Source organism: Gymnodraco acuticeps, unplaced genomic scaffold, assembly GCF_902827175.1.
Source record: "Gymnodraco acuticeps unplaced genomic scaffold, fGymAcu1.1, whole genome shotgun sequence".
NCBI classification, from domain to species: domain Eukaryota; kingdom Metazoa; phylum Chordata; class Actinopteri; order Perciformes; family Bathydraconidae; genus Gymnodraco; species Gymnodraco acuticeps.
Window position 1 is genome coordinate 746,918 of NW_022990016.1, and position 24,898 is coordinate 771,815.

The 24,898-nt window shown below is 40.8% G+C and overlaps 2 protein-coding genes across 14 annotated transcripts in view; both read right to left on the reverse strand.

Moving 5' to 3' along the window:
* LOC117544572 (actin cytoskeleton-regulatory complex protein PAN1-like) overlaps positions 1 to 5,880 on the reverse strand; it is a 32,121-nt gene extending 26,241 nt beyond the window's left edge. For both annotated transcript variants that reach the window (XM_034213736.1, XM_034213735.1), the window contains exon 1: positions 5,645 to 5,880. In XM_034213736.1, the coding sequence (XP_034069627.1) occupies positions 5,645 to 5,755 (111 nt within the window). In that variant the 5' untranslated portion in view covers positions 5,756 to 5,880. The remainder of the gene's footprint in view (positions 1 to 5,644) is intronic.
* Positions 5,881 to 8,359: 2,479 nt separating this feature from the next.
* Positions 8,360 to 24,898, reverse strand: part of mcf2lb (mcf.2 cell line derived transforming sequence-like b) — a 60,054-nt gene continuing 43,515 nt past the window's right edge. For 11 of the 12 annotated variants that reach the window (XM_034213747.1, XM_034213750.1, XM_034213751.1 and 8 more), the window contains 3 exons: positions 10,287 to 10,399; positions 10,092 to 10,195; positions 8,360 to 10,005 (listed from right to left, as the gene is read on the reverse strand). In XM_034213747.1, the coding sequence (XP_034069638.1) occupies positions 9,926 to 10,005; positions 10,092 to 10,195; positions 10,287 to 10,399 (297 nt within the window). In that variant the 3' untranslated portion in view covers positions 8,360 to 9,925. The remainder of the gene's footprint in view (positions 10,006 to 10,091; positions 10,196 to 10,286; positions 10,400 to 24,898) is intronic. The other variant, XM_034213744.1, reaches the window with a different exon arrangement.

Here is a 24,898-nt window from a genome sequence, read left to right on the forward strand (position 1 = left end):
AGTCGGACGGCTTCCCTGACCACCGGTGTCCACCAGGAGGTTCGAGGGTTACCGCCCCTTGAGGCACCTAGGACCTTGAGACCACAGCTCCCCGCCGCGGCTTCGGCAATAGAGGCTTTGAACACCGACCACTCTGGTTCAATGTCCCCAACCTCCACAGGAATGCCCGAAAAGCTCCGCCGGAGGTGTGAGTTGAAGGCCTCCTGAACTTGGGCCTCCTCCAGACGTTCCCAGTTCACCCGAACTACACGTTTGGGCTTACCAGGTCTATCCAGAGGCTTCCCCCGCCACTCGACCCAACTCACCACCAGATGGTGATCAGTTGACAACTCCGCCCCTCTCTTTACCCGAGTGTCCAAAACATACGGCCTCAGGTCCGATGATACGATAACGAAATCGATCATGGACCTTCTGCCTAGGGTGCTCTGGTACCACGTACACTTATGAGCATCCTTATGTTCGAACATGGTGTTTGTTATGGCCAATCCATGACTAGCACAGAAGTCCAGTAACAAACCACCACTCCGGTTCAGATCAGGGGGGCCGTTCCTCCCAATCACGCCCCTCCAAGTGTCTCCATCATTGCCCACATGTGCGTTGAAGTCTCCCAGCAAGATTAAAGAGTCCCCTTCAGGAGCCCCATACAGGACTCTTTCCAGGGTCTCCAAGAAGGCCGTATACTCTGAACTGCTGTTGGGTGCATAAGCACACACAACAGTCAGAGTTTTCCCCCCCATAACCCGCAGGCGTAGGGAGGCGACCCTCTCGTCCACTGGGGTAAACTCCAACAACGAAGCACCTAACCGGGGACTTGTGAGTATCCCCACACCCGCCCGGCGCCTCACACCTTGAGCAACTCCGGAGAAGAATAGAGTCCAACCCCTATCCAGAAGTAAGGTTCCAGAGCCGACGCTGTGCGTAGAGGTGAGCCCAACCAGATCCAACTGGTAACGCTCCACCTCCCGCACAAGCTCCGGCTCCTTCCCCCCCAGAGAGGTGACGTTCCACGTCCCCAAAGCCAGCTTCTGTCGCCCGGGTCTGGTCCGTCGAGACCCTCCGCTTTCACTGCCACCCTTCTGGCAGCGCACCCGACCCCATTGATGTTTCCCGTAGGTGGTGGGCCCGCGGGACGGAGAAGCGGAGGTGTTGCCCACGTTGCCTTTTCGGGCTGGGCCCGGCCGGGCTCCGTGGCAAGCCCGGCCACCAGACGCTCGCCGACGAGTCCTCCTTCTGGGCCTGGCTCCAGAAGGGGACCCCGGGCTTCCTCCGGGCCGGGTATCCTCACTTTTTGTATCGTCTTTCATGAGGTCTTTTGAATCATAACCCATGTAGTATAATAATGAATTACAGCAAACATGTGCAATATATCCATTATTACAGCTCCGTGGGATGGCAGTAAGACGATATGGATCCATCCATGGGTAAAGATAAACGCAACTCACATTGGTTTCTCATACAGCATCTCTGTAAACTACGTGTATTGTATTCACTGAATTTCACTCTCTGCCTTTAAACTAAAGGCTCGTTGTAGCTCCAGCCCCCACCCTCCCTGTGAGCACAGTGTGCTCTGATTGGTCTGGACCATGCTGAACACGTAACATGAACGTGCCGGGCGGCGCGGTCCCGTGGGTTAGATGCGCGTTCATAATGCAGAGGGAAATAACTATCAGAATAACGTTATTAGCAAATTTTTACAACTTGAGGAACGAATGTTTTTAATAAGGGCTATACAAGTGTTCATACTGGGTAGTTTATTTAGTTTAAAAAAAAGTATCCAACGATTTACAGACCACTCTTTCCCCATGTAAGTCAATGGGAAAAAGTGTTTCCGGGCCTGGCAACCAAACGGAAGTGTAGTACCGCCGTTTGGCCACCACGAATATTTTCATCTGAGTCCGACGCACTTCCTGGGGGCTTGCTAATGACCAGTCGCCACTGCTTACGACGCTGAAGTTGGCTTCCGATTCAGAGCATCCGATTCGGCAGTTAAGGGGAAAGTTAAGGGACATTTAATTTACAGCGCTGAGCGAACAATCCTCCGTGTTTGAACCTCTTAAATCGCTGCATAGCCGATTTATTTGGACTGGATTATCCCAGAGGGTCTAAAGATTCTTTATAACCCAGTTTCAGATTTGTGAAACCTTTATTCTATTTGTGAAAATACAAACAAGGGAGATTTCAGTGCTTTTTTTACATGTAGACCACATTAGACCAGGTCCTGATCTAAAACCACTAGACCTACACTCATCAAATCTGGACTGGATTATCCCAGAGAGTCTAAAGATTCTTTATAACACAGTTTCAGATTTGTGAAACCTTAATTCTATTTGTGAAAATACAAACAAGGGAGATATCAGTGCTTTTTTCTCATCCTGACCACATTAGACCAGGTCCTGATCTAAAACCACTAGACCTAGACTCATCAAATCTGGACTGGATTATCCCAGAGAGTCTAAAGATTCTTTATAACACAGTTTTAGATTTGTGAAATCTTTATTCTATTTGTGAAAATACAAACACAGGTGGAAGGCTGAGGTTGCTGCAGCAGGCCAGGATCAGGATCAGAAAGTGAACCTGCCAGCTGGGCAAGCCTTTATGCCTTCTTGAGGCTCCGCCTCTAGATGGGCGGGCACAAACAGGACGACACTCCCAGTACCTGCCAGAGGACAGCAAGGCAGGGAGCACAGACAGGCAGAAGGGGTCGTCACAACATGCTCTTTTGTTTTGTTTTATTGTTCTGTCTTTTTATTTATTTAAGTATTCCAGTAATGTATGTTGCATGTTTTAATTTGATTGTATTTACTTGTTTAAATGAAATTTGTTTTCGGTTCACTTATAAAATCTGTCCAGGGACAACAGATGAAAAATAGCCTCTTGGCTAACTCTGGCACATTTACAGGAATGTTAATTAATGTGCACTGTCCCTGTTAAACAAATGAATAAATAAATAAAAATAAGTGCTCCTCATTTAGGTGATAATTATTTATCTACAACGTTTTCGTATCTTAAATACTGTTTCATAGCAAACAAAAAAATGAAAGAGATGTTAAAGGAATTCAGGTTCATGAGATAAAGGCTAACCTTCAGTCTTTCATCCACTTTGAACAGCTTCTGCTGCTTTGTCCTAAAGCAAAATATGATTAGCAATTATTTTTCTGAGAGAGAAGACAGGATTACAATGAACCAACTTTCTCATACCATTGTTACCAAAGTGTTATTTTCTAATCTTGTAATGTTTTTCACATTCCAAGCAATCCTAGTACTCAAGATGACATACTGTAATTAGGCAAACAAAGCTTGTTGCTTAAAGTAAACTTGAACAATGCTAGATATAGTTATAGACTATATTTAATTTCCTGTTGAAATGTTTTGCCTGCAACTGTAAATACATTACTGTAAGTTTATATAAGTATACCTACTTATCTGTTGAATTTTTATTTGCAACAAAAAATTATAATAAATTTGAGAAGTAAAGACTTTATTCTTCCTTAATTAGCTGTCCATACTTACCCGATTTGATGAGTGTAGGTCTAGTGGTTTCAGATCAGGTCTAATGTGGTCTAAATGTAAAAAAAGCACTGAAATCTCCCTTGTTTGTATTTTCACAAATAGAATAAAGGTTTCACAAATCTGAAACTGTGTTATAAAGAATCTTTAGACCCTCTGGGATAATCCAGTCCAGATTTGACGAGTCTAGGAAAAGTGGTTTGAGATCAGGACCTGGTCTAATGTGGTCTGGATTTTTTAAAAAGCAGCAAAATCTCCCTTGTTTGTATTTTCACAAATAGAATAAAGGTTTCACAAATCTGAAACTGGGTTATAAAGAATCTTTAGACCCTCTGGGATGATCCAGTCCAGATTTGATGAGTGTAGGTCTAGTGGTTTTAGATCAGGACCTGGTCTAATGTGGTCTACATGTAAAAAAAGCACTGAAATCTCCCTTGTTTGTATTTTCACAAATAGAATTAAGGTTTCACAAATCTCAAACTGGGTTATAAAGAATCTTTAGACTCTCTGGGATAATCCAGTCCAAATAAATCGGCTATGCAGCGATTTAAGAGGTTCAAACACGGAGGATTGTTCGCTCAGCGCTGTAAATTAAATGTCTCTTAACTTTTCCCTTAACTGCCGAATCGGATGCTCTGAATCAGAAGCCAACTTCAGCGTCGTCCACTGCTTGTACTTGAGTAACATTTTGAATGCATGACTTGTACTTGTAACCAGTGGCGGCGCCAGAGATTTTCTATAGGGGGTACTGTGGGGTAGCTTGACGTTTCATAGAGGGTGCTCAAACATTAAGGGTTTCCCATTAATGCACCAGCGCTACAGTTGAATTTTCTAATGCAACACTCCCCACACGCACACACAGTGCACCCACGACTGTTACAATGAAGGCTCGATAATCAGCTCACGGCATATAGGTGTAAGCAGGGGTAAAGTGCTATTTTTACAAGTGGGGGGTAGACCTCACCTCCTCTAGTGGGGTCCGGGGGCATGCTCCCCCTGGAAGATCTTTTTAAATATTGAAGTTAAAAGCATCAATCTGGTGCACTTTGAGAGCAACATTAAGAGATCTATGGATACATCTCTCAACACCCATATGAAACAGAACTGTAAACAGATTTTCTATTTCTTCATAGACATTTTACAAATCACACACCCTTTTAAAACTAATCGTTTGAGACCCACTGAGATAACTAGACTAAAGTTAACTATCTAAACACTGAGAGTCCTTTACTTCACCTGAGCTGAGGTTATCTGAGACTCTCCGTCTGACAGGAGAGAGTTCTCCCTCCACCTTGTTGTTGAAAAAGCTCCTTATACCCGTTAGCTTGGCTAGCTAGCACCAGATGCTAACCACAACGATCTCCAGTAGATACCTACAGGTGCGCGAGGCGAGCTCTCTCGCTCGCGCACACACGCACACAAAATGGCTCGTGCCACACACACACAGAGCAGAGCTTGAATGAAACACAGAGACCAGAGAAGCTACTTGTACTCAGAACGCTAGGCTATTATGTGCAGAATCCCTCTCGCTTTCAGGTGGTTTTGATTGAATGTCCACACGTGGACTTTTAAGGACTAAAAAACGATCCATCTTTCACATTGCTGTTAGCAAATCATTTGGCGCTCTAGCTAACAGGAAGTCACTCAAGTGTCACAAAGTAATTTAGCCTATGAGTAGGTCAAAAGTCGAATGGGTGCTGGCCATTGGCCTAATCATATCACCTGTGTTGGCTTTATGTTTTTGGTAACAAAAATGTGTTTGTTTCACATATGCATTGATGTAATCAATAATTTTTCTAATTTAATAATAATAATAATAGTAAAAAAAATTAAAAAAAACATATTTCTTGGGGGTGCTTAGGGGGTGCTTTGGCAATCCTGGGGGGTGCTTCAGCACCTCCTAGCTCCCCCCTGGCGCCGCCCCTGCTTGTAACAGAGTATTCCCACACTCTGGTACTTGTACTTTTACAAGATCTGAGTACTTCTCCCACATCTGCTTCCTGCCTGTTTATCCTTTTAGCATCTCCATAAAGGCCGTATATTAAACATAGCTTCCCACTTTTACCTCTCTAGCTAACATAAATCTCTTTAGAAGTAGTAAAAGACAATTAAAGCATACATATTTTTGAATATTTACCAAACAGTTCTGGTGGGCCGTGACGTCCTCTTTGGTGGATAATGCTCCTGTGATCTTCGTCTGTTCGGACCGCTGACAAAGTATACAGAGCAGCCTGTCATCTTCGTGCATGTCTCCAGATTCACTGCTAATAAACTCGTTGATTGTTTAAAGTAAGTGTTTAGTTCACAACCGTTGCTCAAAGCTACTTCCTCTCCTCTGTCCGTCGCCCGCCAGTCAAATCAAATGTAGTAGAGGGTTGCCAGGTATTGTTCGAAATATCCCCCTCAACGATGTGCCTAAAGCCCCCAATCTCTTTATATGTCAGTTAGAAATAACGAGATAGTAGGTCTAATTAATGAGATAGAAAGTCTAATTAAAGTCTAAATAGTAAGCCTATACAATGAGATGGTAAGTCTAAATAAGTCAAAATCAAAGTCAAAGTCAACTTTATTGTCAGTCTTCCAGTTTGTGTGCACAGACAGAGGTTGCAGTCCATTTAGTTTAGGAACCTTCCTCACGGAGTGAAATGACCCGGAAGTACGTCACTGGCAGCCATGATAAGTGCCGTTCCAATTCTCCAAATGAAAGGAAAGGAGGTTTCAAACTTCCTTTATAACCTCCTTTAGTTTAGGAACCACTGGACCTCCCTAACCGAAAGGAGAGGAGAAAATGCTGCCCCACAATGCATTGCAGCCGCAGCATTTGCCGTCACTCAACAGTCGGCCGTTCACGGAAACAACCGATTATGACCGAGAAATGATATCATGAAAGTTACGGTGCTTATTAAGCATTTTAAAACGTATGTGGTAAGTTGCCAAAGTGAGTCCTTTTAAATTCTCCTATCCACTATCCCTTAACCCCGTGACGTTTCACTCAGAGGTCAAGGAATAGGAGATAGGGTTAGAATTTAGGAGCTGATTTTTGGATTATCGGAACGCAACCAGAGAGATCGAAATACCGTTTCCCACAATCCCGAATATAAAAACAAATGTAGCCTATATCAAAATATGTAAAATATTTGTGCAAATATGTATATATATACACAGTCAAAGACGTTTTTACATGTGCACACATTAAGACCTAGATAAAAAAAACTACAATCAACAAAAATAACAGTAGGCCTATATACTGATATACTAATGAGATAGTAAGTCATAATAATGAGATATAAGTCTAATTACTGAGATAGTAAGTCATATTATAGAGATAAATAAGTCATAATAATGATTGACAGGATACATTGTTTTTTTCTATGGCGGAAATTAGCTTCTATAGCTACAAGCTTACTTTTGAATACACATGATCTGCATGATATGATTTAGTAGGCTACTATACTGTAGAATCTGTTTTATATAATCATGTGTTTTAAGCCATGCTAGTGAGTTATTCATTTAGTTTTGTGGAAAGAGGCCCACCTATCACCATGACCACCTGGTCCACCTATCATACTTGAACTACATTTAGCTGATTGTGTTCTTACTTTCTACCCGAGTAGAGTAGAATTTTCAATTCAGAAGTTTTACTTGAAATGGAGTATTCAGACCAAAGTGTTTCTATCTGAGTAGTATCAATGGACCGTAGTGAGGATTTTAGTATATGTTGAAAGAAGTACTCAGATCTTTCATGTAGAAATAGCAATACCAAAGTGTTCTAATACTCTGCTACTAGTAAGAGTGGTGCATTTTAATTCTAACTTAGAAGTTGGTTTCATACGTATTATCATCACAATTTGGCAACAATTCTAAATGTTATTGATGTAGGGTACTTCATTACATGGAACCACTAATTTCAGTTTAATACTAACGCTGTTAATTGTCTATATATAGGATATACATATTTTATACATATTTGTATTTTTATATTCGGGATTGTGGGAAACAGTATTTAGATCTCTCTGTCTGTACCGTCTGTACACACAAACTGAAAGATTGACAATAAAGTTGACTTTGAGGTTACAAACAAGTAAAACGATCAAACTTGGCAACCCAGTTGAACAGTTTCAGTTTCATTTATGGTGCTGAAGACCTTTCCTCTCCAGCTGTGTCAGTCCTTTGTGAGTCATAATTGACTGTATAGCTATAGATTAGAACAACGGATATGCGTTCATAATGAGCAATAATGACACGTGGTAATGGCATTTACATTTTCTCCTCCCATATTCACTAAAAGTAAGTACTATCACGATGAAGAAATACTGTGTTAGAAGTGAAAGTCATGCATTTAGGTTCTAAGTATAATCAGGAAAAAGTACTTAAAGTTTTAAAAGTAATCAATGGGGGAAATGGCCTTTTTTACTATAACATATTACACAATTATCATATCATTATCCATTTAGTTATTTAAAAGCAGAAGTGAAGTTTGTTGCAGTGAGTGCAATTTTAACCATTTTCTACAGGACAGGATCCTTTGTTTGGTTTGAGAAATGCGTCTCACAAAACTATTAAATATGCATTTAAATAATAAAAAAGGGAAAATTGGCAAATCCTTATATTTGAAAAACTGTGATCATAAAATAATTGTCATGTTTACATTTAGAGTGACTTGACAATGATCAAAATAGTATCCGATAAATCAATTGCAGTCAATCCACTAATTAATAAATCGACTAATAGCTTTAGTGCTGCAAGTATTTACTGTTGGGTAGTTTAATTTATAAGAAAACGTGACATTCAACATGCTCTTTGTATGTTTTGTATGAAAATAAAAGACTGAAAGGAAGTCCAAGAGACAGTGACTGATTCATCATAAGTCGTTTATGTAAAAAAAAAATGACAAGTCACAAAGTAGTGACGCACCATACTTAATGTATAATATAGCATCTCAAATAACAAACATTTCATGACAGACGGAAAGTAATGAACAATATCTACATTCAGAACGTGATCCCTCCACGGGGAATAAGTTAGCGCTTTACAGTGACCTCTGATTATCCACATGGAGAAGCTTTTTTAAACTGTAGCGTACATGAAAACTCACAGAGTTAGACCATGAGGCCGTAAGAGACCCCAAAAACACAAAGTCTGGGCAGCTGGTGGCAGAACAGGTTTCTAATGACAACAGAGAGACAGACAACAGAGTAAAAAGACAGTAAGAGAAGCAGGAAAATTATAAAGTGACTAAATACAAGTGGGCTTTGTTGTTTCGTAAAAATAAATAAACATATATTAAAGGGCAAAGCAGAGGAGAGGGTGAGTAGACACTGAGAAAACATCCATTCAAGCTAAACCAGCTGCATTTATCTCTCTCCGGTTTTATTTACAGTAACAGTGGATTTATAAACTCCTGCCTGGGTCAATTACTGCAGATTATACAAAGACAACTGTCATCTGCATATAATCACACATCTTCCCCCACTTGGGAACACACATGGATGCATCAACTGAGATCAGTCCTGCTGGCCCATTCATACTTCATTACATTATGAACAGAGGGTTCTTCATTTGAAAAAAACAGACAGGAAGTGTATGACTGGAGGAAGATCCTTTGACTATACTTATGGCGCATTTCCACTGCAGCGGGTAGCCCCGTTTAAGCGTCCTTAATCGTCCTCAAGCGGCCAGGCCAGTTTTTGGTGGCCTTTCCATATTGCGTAGCACCGGCTAGCGGGTACCCTCTTTTCCCGGCCCCATAAAATCGTGGCTCTATCAGGCCGGGCCAGAGCTGAACTAGTGACGTCAACACTCTCGACTGCTGATTGGTCAGAGAGAATCGTCACAAGATCGTGCGCGAGATCATCCCTAGCGTCGCATATATATCTAGAAGCAAGCTTGCAGCATTTTTATACACAGCAAGAAACAAGTAAACGATCGCTTCCACATCCTCCATTGTTGTGTGTGTTTTGTGAGTTGTGTCACATTGAAGATGACGCCACTGCAGTTTTACCCAGCGTCGCTCCGCCCAAAAAGCCCGCCAAAAAGCCGATCGCCTCGCCTACACTGCGTTGCTACCCCAGGTCCTAAACTGTAATGGAAATGCGCCACGGCCTCGGACGGCTAGCGAGGCAGCGAGGCCTGAGCAAGGACGCTTAGGGACGCTTAAACGGGGCTACCCCACTGCAGTGGAAATGTGCCATTACTGTGTCTGTGATGTTTTGATATATTCAGTTTCTTCACCACACAATTCACGTCCCTAACATGTGCACATGTATAACATTATCTTAAGAATTGGTGTGTGCATGATGTTTAAAAAAAAAATACAGCTTTCTGTGGAATAAAATTACAAGAATTCTTCTGATGTTGGCAACAAAGCACAGATGCAAGCATTCACGAGGGCAGTCTGGTGAGGAGGAAGTGCAGGAGTTCAGGGTTTGATGTCCGGGAAGTTTGTGTAGGTTTCACTGCAGCTGGACGACGTGCTGAGGTTTCCAGAGCCACTGCCTTCTGGGAGAAACACACATATTGAGGTACTGTTGCTTAAAATCTGTTCATGTGCCTTAATCTCTATTTGGGATTGTTTATATGAATACCTGAGCTGGTGAGAGACTGGCAGGACTTGGATTTTCCAATGAGTGTGATGAGACTAGCAGCAGCGATCCAGCCCTCTGTGGAGCTGCTCAGGTTACGCACCAACCTGAATGACCACACAAACACTAAAATAATCATTTCCGATATAAATATATTTTTAAAGTTTCTGATAGGCCGCAGTAAGGCTGTGTTCTCACCACTGTCCGTCTTCCCCCTCCTTGACCAGCTCCACCATGTCTCCGCTCTTCAATGAGAGCTCTTCAGCGCCGCCCTGCTCATAGTCAGCAGTCACTGTATATTTGCCGGCAGTCTGTTTGCAGTGGAGAAAAGGAAAAAGATATTCAAATCACAGTCAAATTCATTAAGAATAACTTTATAATGCACCACATGTCAATTTGACAAATAAATCAACATGTTTTCAGCTGCACTAATCAATATTTGTATGTCCAAAATCAACCCACAGAGAAAAATTATCTGTGATGCCCACAGCACTACGGGGCATTTTGGTGTTTTTAAGCTACAGATGCATTGATCATTACATTACATGTTACTTATTAGACGCTTTTACCCAAAGCGACTTACATACTCAATACTGTGGACAATCCCCACAGGAGCAATTTGGGGTGAAGTGTCTTGCCCAGGGACACAACGACATGCTGACTGCAGTGGGGTTTGAACCTGAGACCCCCTAATCCGAAAACCTACGGACCCTCTTATCTTTTACGACTTGTTTGTTTATAGCCCCTGATAAGGATATTGAATAGCCTCGAATAGCCTCGAATATAGCCTTGAATAGCCTGAATCAGCCTCACCTGTCTCCCTCCTCTCCCCCTGCTCCTTGTTGAGGCAGCAGCAAAGACTAGTTTTAGCTCTCAACACGTTTTTAAAGTTTATCTTACCTTTTTTCACCTAGTTTTATTATTCATCCATATTTTACTAATCACTCCCCTTTCAAATGGAAATATGTGTTTACATAAATGGTGACCAAACCGTTTGAGACCCACAGAGAACTTAGACTAAGTTAACTATCTAAACACTTTACCTCACCTGAGCTGTAGTTATCAGTCTCTCAGTCTGACAGGAGAGGACTCTCCTCCACCTTGTTGACAGCTCATGATATCCGTTAGCGCAGCTAGCTAGCACCAGATGCTAACAACAACAATACACGTAACCGGTGTGCGCGCTTTCTCTCTCGCTCGCTCGCTCGCGACACACATACACACACCCTCAGGGCATTATTATGATCTGTATGAAAGTGGCCATGTCGCCAGGCCACATCATGTAGACAGCCAGTCACCCTCTGTTGCCCCTTTCACACCAGCGCTTTTCCAGCTCCGGCTCGCAGCTGGAGCCTGAAAAGCGCCGGTTTTTCCTGTTCACACCGCAGCGGCACCGGCTCTTAGCTCCGGAATCCGGTTCACTTCCAGCTCCAAAAAATTGTCGGTCTAGAGGCAGGAGCTTCGGAGCTAAGAGGTGGCGTCGCTTACGTTTCTCTTACGTCGAGGCGTGCAGGAAACTAAACCCTCCTCCCCTGAACATGGGTCGACTGTCGTGCCTGCCTACAAGCAGTAGTGCTTATAAACACACTTTATAAAGTCAGGCAACACTAACCAGGCTTCGTGTGATTCTGTTTATTTGTACCTTACTTTGACCATTCGTTCATTGTTATTGATCATTGTGGAGATAGGCAGATGTGTTGTTTTGTATTATAGCAGCTATCAGATGGAATCAATACATGGGCTGCACAGGTTGTCGTGTCCGACTATCACAAGTAGAATCATAATAAAAATACGCCGGTAAAATGTGCCTGTAGAAAACGGTTTATGCCACAATAGGATAGCAATAGCAAGTAGTCAGTTTAGCTTCGGTTGCTATGCTAACATCACCCATTTTATACCAGAGAAACTTTCATAACAGCGTTGTGATGCCAAACAGCGTCAATTTAGACTAACACACATTCACTTAGGCTAAGGGGAACTGGGGATATGTATCAGCTGCTTGTGTGAGTCGGACAGTGAATACTTTAGAGCGGCCGCTGCAGTCACAGTGTGAGCTAACCGGGAGCTAACGGAGGAGAATAAACTCCCGTGGAAGAGCAGCCAACACTGCAGCGGTCGGTAAATGCTGCAGAAACACATGAACCACGGCACTCTGAAGCAAAGCATAAGGTTGGAGAAGTCGAGTTGAGTAAAGTTAGAACGATATTGGCAGATTCGGATTTCACGGATCAATAACTCATGAACAAAATGTTATTCAGACACAAATGACGTCTCCTAAGTATCGTGGTAAGGTTGACAACGAACTACAATCACATGTTGATAAAAAAAAAAGCCAATATGCGCCGTCCTCAAAACTGGACAAATTACATTGGTCTCTATCTGCAGCCGGAAAAGGAATGAGTGCTCAGGGACCGTCTGCAAAGTGCAACTCCGAAAAAAGAGAATACAATAATATTCAATAATATTCACTAGCGTCACTATTATACAGTGGAGTGCTACCAAACTCACTACACACATCAATAGTCTCCTGGTGGTTGGACTACAGCAGAGAGTTTGGAAGAATGTGCTTTTGAATAATTTTGGTGAATATTTATAGTGTAAAATCTTCAATAAATATGGTATAATCTTCAATAGCGTCACTATTATACAGTATATGTCTCCCAAACTCACTACACACATCAATAGTCTCCTGGTGGTTGGACTACAGCAGAGAGTTTGGATGAATTTGCTTTTGAATAATTTTGGTGAATATTTATAGTGTAAAATCTTCAATAAATATGGTATAATCTTCAATAGCGTCACTATTATACAGTATATGTCTCCCAAACTCACTACACACATCAATAGTCTCCTGGTGGTTGGACTACAGCAGAGAGTTTGGATGAATTTGCTTTTGAATAATTTTGGTGAATATTTATAGTGTAAAATCTTCAATAAATATGGTATAATCTTCAATAGCGTCACTATTATACAGTATATGTCTCCCACACTCACTACACACATCATTAGTCTCCTGGTGGTCAGACTACAGCAAAGAGTTTGGATGAATTTGCTTTTGAATAATTTTGGTGAATATTTATAGTGTAAGATCTTCAATAAATATGGTACAATCTTCAATAGCGTCACTATTATACAGTATATGTCTCCCAAACTCACTACACACATCAATAGTCTCCTGGTGGTCAGACTACAGCAAAGAGTTTGGAAGAATTTGCTTTTGAATAATTTTGGTGAATATTTATAGTGTAAAATCTTCAATAAATATGGTATAATCTTCAATAGCGTCACTATTATACAGTATATGTCTCCCAAACTCACTACACACATCAATAGTCTCCTGGTGGTTGGACTACAGCAGAGAGTTTGGAAGAATGTGCTTTTGAATAATTTTGGTGAATATTTATAGTGTAAAATCTTCAATAAATATGGTATAATCTTCAATAGCGTCACTATTATACAGCATATGTCTCCCAAACTCACTACACACATCAATAGTCTCCTGGTGGTTGGACTACAGCAGAGAGTTTGGAAGAATGTGCTTTTGAATAATTTTGGTGAATATTTATAGTGTAAAATCTTCAATAGATATGGTATAATCTTCAATAGCGTCACTATTATACAGTATATGTCTCCCAAACTCACTACACACATCAATAGTCTCCTGGTGGTTAGGTCCCCAACACATTATATCATATATTTTGCATTTAAAAGGTCAAATGCTTATTTTTAAAAGCTTGGTTTTACATTTTTATTACCCTCTACTATAAAACATCAATGTTATTTACCCAGGATATTCAAAATGCTAAATAATTAGTCTGATTTTAGCACAAGTAGGCCAAATTGTTGTGTCCCAAATCATGTTTGCTCAACTTCTCTAACAGATATAAACAAAGAAATCAAATTCTACATTTTTGTCACTATTGTATAACCCTTTTATTAATATTCCTCACCAAATTTAAATTGTTGTTAATTCAATTTTCTTGATTTAATTTTTTTTTAAAGTGTGTGTCCCCTGTTTTAATGTCCCCCCTGTTACTCTGATTTGAATCCCTCTGGACACGCCCCTTTACTATTCTACTATTTGTATGACTCAAGAAGAAGGATACATTTTGAGTGGGAAAATCATCTTCAAGAAGCAGAGTAAGTATGCACTCTTCCTTCAACGATTTTTTAATGTTTTTAACGAACTTAACTATTGCGGTAAAGCATAACATGTCCACCCTGTTATGCTCATTTTGTGTGGAAACTGATCAAAATGTTTACATTTAGAAAAAAATGTGAATATATCTATCAAATATCTTTCTCTGTTGTCACAAGTGCTAGCTTGATTATCATCACACATGTAGCAATAGCCAAGTTTAGCATGAAATGCCCACCTTGTTACCGTCTACCCTGTTACTATTTTTCACAGTAACAGGGTGGAATTATTTAAACATAATATCCTGAGCTTAACCAAAACATGTTTCTTATACTTTAACAAGCCATCATTCAGATTAAATAAAAAAAATTATGTTTTTTTATTTTTATTAACCTAGCTGAAGTTAGTTAGTATTTGATCAACTGAAATGTTACTGAATTAAAACTACAAACAAATGTTATTTGTTCCTGTGATGTAATATTACACATTTTAAAATGACAAATGACTATTTTTGCAAACCAAAACAAAAACCCAACTTAGTGTTACATATTTGAACACAGTTTTTTATTATATGTGCTTCTAAAAAGTTTAATTTTTATCTTTTTATATTGAGAAAAACTATTTCGCTTTGCCTTTCCTCCTTTAGGTTAGAGGAAGTTTGAAAATAATGGGAAGAGTTAAAAAAGGAAAGAGGGCCCAGAGGAAGGACTTATGGGCAATGGCTGGTGGAATGGAAGCATTGGTCCGAGGACTGAAGAGTGTTCACATTACCAAAAGAGATACAGGACATTCTTCATATATTTGGTCGGAACTCGCTATAATCCTTTTTGGTCATGATGATAAGAAACACCGTCATTGGCTGTGGGTTGTATGGACCAACAATCGAAAAGGATTGAGGGATTTGATCAATAAACGTCAAAAATCATTAGAGCAGAAGGAAGTTCAGGTAATGGAGGAAAATCAAAACGAGAGAGATGTTGGAGGGGAATGTTCTGAAGACTGTCTTTCAAAGGACTTGCCTCTGAGCATGATTCAGCATAAGGTATCAGATGAGGACATAGACAAGAATGAGGCAGAAGACAAACAACAAAGGATGTCTTCTCAGAGTGGACTTGAAGATGACCAGTTATCAGATGAGGACATAGACAAGAATGAGGCAGAAGACAAACAACAAAGGATGTCTTCTCAGAGTGGACTTGAAGATGACCAGTTATCAGATGAGGACATAGACAAGAATGAGGCAGAAACTGAAGAACAGAATTTGCAAAGAGGAGCACAAGATGTCAATAAAAACACAGGCACCAAAACACATTGGCGGAAGTTGCCAGTAGTATCTAAAAGGTTCGGAATAACAGTAAATAGAAAGAAATGGCAAAAGATTGTTCCTTTGACGGGTTCAAACAAACTGAGGCAACCGTGGACCGACGTGTTGTACAAGAGTTTCCGAGATAAAAATCCCTGTTGTACGCTTGCCTTCAAGAGTCACCACATAAAAACTCCCAACAGCAGGAAAATTAAAAGTCCGTACTTAAACATCTGTGCAGTTTGTACATTCCCTTCCTGCAGGGCCAAATTCTTCTTTAAAATCCAAAATCAGCCAGTGGGAGACACCCTTGTTAAAATATCTGTGCTGCAAAGAGGGAAAATGGCACACAAAGCAAATGAGACAAAATTCCGACCAGCAGCAAACAGAAGAAGAGGCAGAATTGCAAGAGCCCTGCATAAAGGAGTGAGTCAAGTATTTTACAGTAAACTTAAAAAAACACCTGTTGCTGAACTGATTTCAGGAAACATAAGCCGTAGTCTGAACAAAAATGTTCTCAAAGTGATACGTTCAGAAGTAAGAAGAGGTAAAAGAATCCATGAGGATGTTTTCATGGAGATGTACCTCACACAAATGATCATTAAGGAATGTGACTCAAATTATCGCAGGATGCCTGGGTACATACAGCATTTTCAAGTTGACCCATTTGGAGTACATATGTATTCTGAAACCGGAGTAAACATAGTTGTGCAACACCTGAGAAAGAAGAAACCGCTGACCCTATATCTAGATGCTACAGGTAATGTTGCATCCAAAGTTCCAGGTCAGACCAAAAGAGTGCTTTATTACTGCCTCACTCTTCCTGGAGGTGGTCAGCAAGTACCTCCCCTCCCAGTCTGTGAAATGCTGACAAATGAACACTCCATTCCACCAATCACATTCTGGCTAATGCAGTTCCTCCGCAAACTGTCACAGTACACTAAAATAAAAGTACATCAGGTAGAAACAGACTACAGCTGGGCCCTGCTCCAAAGTGTTCTCCTTTCTTTTAACAAAGAGAGCATTGTCAGTTACTTGGACAGGGCTTTCGCTATCTGTTCAAAGCTGAAGTCATGGAAGGAAATCAAAATGTTGACAGTGCTACACATTTGCTCTGCACACGTGCTGAAAGCTGTAGCTCAGTCAATTGGGAGAAGGACTGCAGACAAGGGTTTGAAGGAATTTGCAACATTTGCATTTGCGAGGTTGCAAAATGCTACTTCAATGACCACAGCACTACACATCTTCCGCTCACTGTGCACTGTGTTGATTGGAAAGCACAATTCCAATGCTGTCCTGATCCATCTGAAAGCCATGAAGGACTTCATAAAAGAATGCAGGATTCCCGACATGGAAGAGGGGGACAAGTTAGGAGACAGTCCCTTAACTCAGGAGGAAGATGATGAAGAAAGAAGAAATGCCCACACAATTGTTGGCAGATCTCCCTTCACATATGAGTTTAGGAAGGTCATGGAGGAGGTACAGGGAGAGCTTGAAAAAGAGGAGGTCGAAACCCCACAGGATGAAAATCCATACTTTTGCCCTGGCATTGTTGATGTCCTTTTTGACAACTATCTAGGGATTTTTCCCCTTTGGAGTGGGCTGCTGTTGGGGAATTTGAAAAGATATGCAACTGACACAGAGGAAGACACATTTGGCCAAAGTAAAACAAGGGACACAAACTGCCATGTGGAGAGATGGTTTGGAATAGTCAAACATTCTATTCTAAAAAAGCAGAGACGACTGAGGCCAGCGACATTCATCAGAAAGATGTATGGCTCTCTCCAGGGGAGCTACAGAGAACACATAATGGCACATCACTTATCTGAGCAGTTACTCCTCAAAACGTTGCTACCAAAAGACATCAGTCAATCGAAGGAAGGTTGGGCAAAGAGAGATGGAGCAAAGCCTCGCACTTCCAGCTCCAAATATTACACCACTCCAGACATTCTTCCAGTTCCAAAAAGAGCAAAGTTAACTCTGAACACTGGTGAAGATATTCAGAGCAGCACAGATGTGGAGAACAGCAGCAACCCCACAAGTAAAGGGTCCAAGCCTGCAACAGAGGTATTGTTTTGCTATATTAAAATGTATGCTTTAAAAAGAGTAACAAAGTAAGCAATTCTTCGAGCTATAAAAACAACGTTAAGCACATTCTTCCAAACTCTTTGCTGTAGTCCAACCACCAGGAGACTATTGATGTGTGTAGTGAGTTTGGGAGACATATACTGTATAATAGTGACGCTATTGAAGATTGTACCATATTTATTGAAGATCTTACACTATAAATATTCACCAAAATTATTCAAAAGCAAATTCTTCCAAACTCTCTTCTGTAGTCCAACCACCGGGAGACTATTGATGTGTGTAGTGAGTTTGGGAGACATATACTGTATAATAGTGACGCTATTGAAGATTATACCATATTTATGGAAGATTTGACACTATAAATATTCACCAAAATTATTCAAAAGCACATTCTTCCAAACTCTTTGCTGTAGTCCAACCACCAGGAGACTATTGATGTGTGTAGTGAGTTTGGGAGACATATACTGTATAATAGTGACGCTATTGAAGATTATACCATATTTATTGAAGATTTTACACTATAAATATTCACCAAAATTATTCAAATTATTCCAAAGCACATTCTTTCAAACTCTCTGCTGTAGTCCAACCACCAGGAGACTATTGATGTGTGTAGTGAGTTTGGTAGAAATATACTGTATAATAGTGACGTTATTGAATATTATTGTATTTTCTTTTTTCGGAGTTGCACTTTGCAGACGGTCCCTGAGCACTTGTTTCATCTCCGGCTGCTGAAAGAGACCAATTTAATGTGTCCAGCTCGGAGGACGGCGCATATTGTTTTTTTTTAATCAACATATGATTGTAGTTCGTTGTCAACCTTACCACGGTACATAGGAGACATCATTTGTGTGTGAATAACGTTTTGTTCATGAGTTATTGATCCGTGAAATCCGAATCTGCCAATATCGTTCTAACTTTACTCAACTGAGAAGTCGTTATTCAATTTATTCTGGCTTCGTGTGATTAAAAGCAACACGATCATCGACCCGACGCAGTTCCCCGTTGTTGTGAGCGCCGTAATGCCGTTGGGGAGCAAATCAGCTATGTAAACGGTGACGTCATGACGCAGCAGCGGCAGCACCAGTCGGGTGCTGGGCGGTGTGAACAGAGCGGGAGCAGAAAAGGGAAACCGGAGCTGAACCAGAAAAGCTCTAGCTCGGAGCTAGAAAGGGAAAAGCACTGGTGTGAAAGCCGCATGTGAGGCAGAGTCAGACCCACATTTGCGCAGCGTTGTGTTCACAATACATACATAAAAAAAAGAATCCTCAGGCCAGCAGGCCACTTAACAGGCCAGGCCATCGGGAAACCTCCCGGTCCTCCCGATGGCCAGTCCGGGCCAGACGTTAGCTTAGCCAAGCAACATTTAGAAAACACGCATTTCAAAAGGTTTTTCGCCTGCCGTCTGTCTGCAGACTTGTCAAAGCATTAATTCATGGTTTTACTAACCGGTATCAGTATGTTGTTACTTCGGCATCATTTTGAAACGTGTATTACAATTAATTCACGGTCAAATATGTTCATCTTGTTGTAGTTGTAGCCCCCTTGCCAGCGATTCTCTCTCTAGTTTAGCATTGATTGATTGATTGAAAAGTTTATTAACAGCTTGTATATTGGGTACAGTACAGTACAGCTCAAAACATACAATTGTTAAGGGGATGCAGACCAGAGAAATACTTTCGTCTTGTTTACATCAGGGTCCCCCATTTCCAATTCATCATATCATTTAAGACATATAAGACATATTTGACATATAGATGGCTTATTTACAATTTACATACAGGTGGTTTTTTACATACAGATTGCTTATTTACAATTTTCATTTTAGATTTCGTTCTAATTCATCCTAACCGGACATTTAAGACATACCAAGTCTACAGATATACAGTTAGTAACAGAGTCTAAAATGCGAGTATATACATAGATGGGGGGGGGGGGGAAGCTGTCCATTGAACGACAGGTTGAGATTTGTACCATTACCGGGGCCAGTTTTGCAATGCTCTCCTCCGAAGGTGCTCTTTAAGAGAGGTTTTGAAGGTAAGTATAGTTTTACTTTCATTTACAGTTGTGGGAAGAGCGTTCCACCTTGATGTGGCATAATTGCGAAACGTGTATTCCCCCTTTTTTGTGCCAAAGCTGGGTTTCACATGATTTGTGGAGCTCCCTCTGGTGTTATGATCATGGTATTCCTTGACCTTTGGGAAGCATTTTGACATGTACATGGGTACCATAGAGGTGTAGTGGATCTTGTAGACCAGGCCCATTGCAAGTAGGGTTGCCAACCGTCCCGTATTAGCCGGGACGTCCCGTATTTGAGCCAAAATGGGCGTGTCCCGTACGGGACTTTGTTTGTCCCGGATTCCCGTGTAAAGGGAAAAATAAAAATATGTTTCTGTTTGCGCGCAATGCAGTGTGTCTGGCTGCGTGCCTGTGTGTTTGTGTGCTGTATCCGAAGGGCACTAGGACCGCTCAGTTGACAGGGCAGGCACAATGATCGCACGTGTGTGTGTGAGATTTTCTCCGGTGGGCCGCGGGCGCGGCATCACTGTTTGTGTGGCATGTCAGCCTGTTCAGTCGTGTGGGAAAATAAGCGCTGCCGGTGGAGGAGGTGATGATGAAAGAGGAGAAGAGAGAGAGGATGTGGTTCTGGGCCCTGGCCCTTCTAAAAAGAAAATACTTGTGTCTTAACAACAAATAGTGGAAGAAAAATACAGTTGGGTAAAGCCTGTGAGTGGAGATCTGTCTCGGGTCTTCTGCGTGTGTGTGTGTGTGTGTGTGTGTGTGTGTGTGTGTGTGTGTGTGTGTGTGTGTGTGTGTGTGTGTGTGTGTGTGTGTGTGTGTGTGTGTGTGTGTGTGAGAGAGTCAGTCAGCTGATTGATGGGGAAATGCTGGGAAAATGGTTGGTTGAAGGATAACATTAAGTCTAATAATGATGTACCGTGCATGTTCACATCATGTATACTTTGCATTACTTAATACCATTTTTCAAATATTTATTTTTTAACATTTTGGACAAAATAGCCAATTGTACATCGAGGTGCCCAGATGTCCCTAGTGCCCACCTATCCAATTTGAACATGCTGATGTACAATGTGATGTAGTAGCCTAATGCAGGTGTAAGACCATTGTGTTTGTATTGTGTTATAGGCATGCATAGTTTTCTATGCATTTTTTAGGGCTTTGGGGGGTTTGACCCCTCGAATCCTAGGGGGCTGGCTCCCCCAAAATAATTAAATAACATAACCCTAACCCTAAAATCGAAATAAAGTAACAAAAAAAAGTAACTAAATCCGCCAGAAACCCGAAAATCGGGGACACATGCCTGTGTCCCGTTTTTCCATTTCTGGAAGTTGGCAACCCTAATTGCAAGTAGCTGTACTCTGTCGTCTACTCAAAGCCATCCTAGGTTGTCAAAGTGGGCAGAGGTGAGGTGGGTTCTAGATGAAAGGTCAAGCAGTAGTCTGACCAGTTTATTTTGCGATGTTTGAATTTTTATTTTTAGCGCCTTGGAGGTGCTATGGTACCATGACGTGCAAGCATAGTCATAGTACCTTTGAATGAGTGCTCCTGCCAGAGTTTTCAGGGTGTTTTTGTTTACCAGAGAGGAGATCCGGTATAGGAATCTAGTTCTTTGATTGACTTTTTTTATTACATTGGATGCCATTTTGTCACAGGAGAGGTTTGCCTCAAGAATAGATCCTAGGTATGTAATTTCCTTCTTACTTGTGACAATAATGTCGCATACTCAGCCCGACTTAGCCTGGTTGTTCCTGGCCCTAGAACCACGATTTAGTCGGGCCAGAAAAAAGGTGAAAAAGTAGCCCCGGGCCAAAACTAGGCCAAGTGGAAACGCAACCAAAAACGGGCCCCGCACGGCTCGGCACGCTTAAAGCGAGCTACCCGCTGCAGTGGAAACGCGCCATTAGTGTCTTCGTAGGTCATTATTTGTCAATGATAAAACCAGATAGTATGATAATATGACTTGTTTTGGTCACCTGTGGTGATTGTATGGCCCTCTATAAGATAGTGTTCTTAAATATATTACTTAGTGCCTCTTTTATAGTAATATAAGGTTATATGACACTTTATTGTTTAATTACTTTATTAACTATAAGGAAGCCCCTTTGAAGTTGTGTTTCCCTGGATGATGGAAATAGTCTAAGTGCCATGTTAGGGGGACATTACGGAGCTCAGGAGTCCGCCCTTTGAGGCTCTTGGAGCGGGCAAAGAGAGGTGTATTTACTGGTGTTGATCCCTGGATGATGAAAATAGTCTAATGCGGCTTTCACACCAGCCCTTTTCCCATTCTAGCTCCGTGCTAGAGCTTTTCTGGTTCAGCTCCGGTTTCCCTTTTCTGCTCCCGCTTTGTTCACACCGCCCAGAGCCGGGGTGGTGCTGCGTCATTGCCTCATTGTTTGCGTCATGACGTAACCGTTTACGTGCCTGCTTCATAAAAGCCAAACCGCGCGGAAATCCCTCACATCGACAACAACAACAATGGCCGATTGTATTGAAGCGCTGTTCGCTTTGGTTATGCTCTTACGAAACGAAATGGAAGGCATGGGACGACTTTACAAGGAACGACTTTACAGGGGACGACTTTACTAGGGACTTTACAAACATCATATGCGACATTCAAGAATTATTTGCGGTCTTCAGGAGGTTGATCCCGCCCATGCCCCTGCCCCCGCCTCGACGTAAGAGAGATGTAAGAGAGACGTAAGTGGCGCCGCCTCTTAGCAAGCTAGACCAACAATTTTTTGGAGCTGGAAACGAACCGGATTCCGGAGCTTAGAGGCGGCGCCGCTGCGGTGTGAAGAGGAAAAACCTGTACTTTTCAGGCTCTAGCTCCGAGCCGGCCCTGAAAACGCGTTGGTGTGAAAGGGGCATGAGTGCCATGTTAGGGGGACATTACGGAGCTCATGAGGCCGCCCTTTGAGGCTTGAAGATCGGACAAAGAGAGCTGTATTTACTGGTGTGTTTCTTTGGATGATGTACATAGTCTAAGTGTCATGTTAGGGGGACATTAAGGAGTTCAGGAGTCAGCCATTTGAGGCTTTGTTAACATTAATGCTTTTTTTGCTTTTGATTGTGTTACTAAGATACTTTTAGATAAACTTTGAAGTGTGCAACACTTTACAACTGGTAGAATATTAAGTACTTTTTAAGGAATTGGGTTTATTTAAAGGCAGTTTGTGATTTTTAGAGCAATTTGGGGTGAAGTGTCTCCAGGGACACAACGACATGCTGACTGCAGTGGGGTTTGAACCTGTGACCCCCTGATCCCAACACCAAGGCTCTATCCACTGTGCCACACGCATCCCGTTTACTTTACTGATTTTTCTGCTACCAAGATACTTTTAGATAAAGTTTGTAAAACTTTACAACTGGTAGAATCACTTGGTAACACACTTTCTTAAAGACTGTGAATGTAAAAGGCAAGTTTGTGATTTTAACACTTATTTACTGACACTAGGCAGATTTAGGCTTTTTTCTCTCACCAAGATACTTTTAGACACTTTGAGGTATGCAAAACCTTAAAACTAGAAAATGAAGTACATTGTCTGAATGGATTTTCTTAAAGACTGTTTCTCTAAAAGGCAAGTTTGTGATTTTTAACACTTTTTTTTACTGACACTGCAGATTTGTGTGCAATTCTCTCACAGAGGAACTGTAAGATACACTTTTATGTATGCAAAACCTTAAAAACTAGAAGATAAAATACTTTGTCTGAATAGATTTTCTTTAAAAAGGCACTTTGATTGTAACGCTATTTCAGTGGAACAATCCAGTTTTGTTAACATCAATGCTTTTTTCTAGTTTCTTGTGTTACTAAAATACTTTTAGATACACTTTGATGTATGCAACACTTAACAACTGGTAGAATATGAAGTACTTTGTAAGGAATTGGGTTTCTTTTAATGGCTGTTTTTTTATTTCAACACTTGTTCAGTTAAACAATGTAGGTTTTTTTCTGATAACCTTACATATTTTAGTTATTCTTTCTGCTACCAAGATACTTTTTTTGATACACTTTTATAACATTTTACAACTGGTAGATTGTCAATTACTAATAACAAATGTATTTTCTTAAAGACTGACTCCAAAAGGCAAGTTTGTGATTTATAACTGCACTATTAAATAGCCCTGCTATATACTATGACCATTCTTTTCTTATTTATAATATGGTTCAAATGGAGTAATTGGAGTTGTCTGATGCACTTGATACAAATTGACGTGATGTGTTTATTAAAAACCATTTCAACACACAATGTCATGACTTTTTTCAAGATCTTTTAGACAAACTATACTTTCTTTAATTTGTTTTGAAATCCTATACTGACATTGCAGACAAACTACATAATATAATTCTTAACTACATACTATACTTGGACTTTTTTTCAAGATAGTTTTGACATACTATACTAGTACTTTTTAAATAAATGTACGGACATTCTACACTGTGACTCTTTTTAAATTATATATATGAAATACTATACTAAGACTATGAACAGATTTATGCTTTTTTTCTCCTACAAAGATACTTATAGTTACACTTTAATGGATGCAAAACTGCTTAAAGAATCAAACTCTAAATGGAAAGTTTCGGTGAAATAATAGTTTTGCTAACTTTAATAACCTGACTTTTTCAAATGTTTTTTTTTTTAGATGTTTTACTGTGAAATATTTCATGTTATTCTAACATAACATTACTTTTTTCAACGTGCTGTTTTCATATTTTCCACATCTATTTTTTCTCTCTATGACTTCGTTCACTATATTTTGAAAAACTACAACTATTACAACATACAACTCATTTTTTGTGACATATTTCAACATACTTTACCTGTACCTTCTTTTCTTTTTTGAAGGGTTCCAGGATATTTTGCACGTCATGCATAAAACCTCTCATCTTTCTTGAAACTGACATACATTTGAGAAAAAAGACGTGCTGTCCTTTTTACAAACAAGTTATTTTTCTGCTTCTTCCTCGCCCGTGTCTCTTCCTTCAACCAACACAACAATCAAGTAAGATCTATCAAATTAATCATCTACCTCTTCCTTTCCCCCACCCTAGGGACCAGAGTCAAAACACCTCCCCCCTCCAGACCCTCCCCCCTTCTTTTATATCCCTTTCCTGTTTTATGGTCAGTCCCTGTGACTGTATTTGGCAGGTGTCCCCACACTGTTGGTTACACACACACTGTTGGTTACACACACACACACACACACACACACACACACACACACACACACACACACACACACACACACACACAC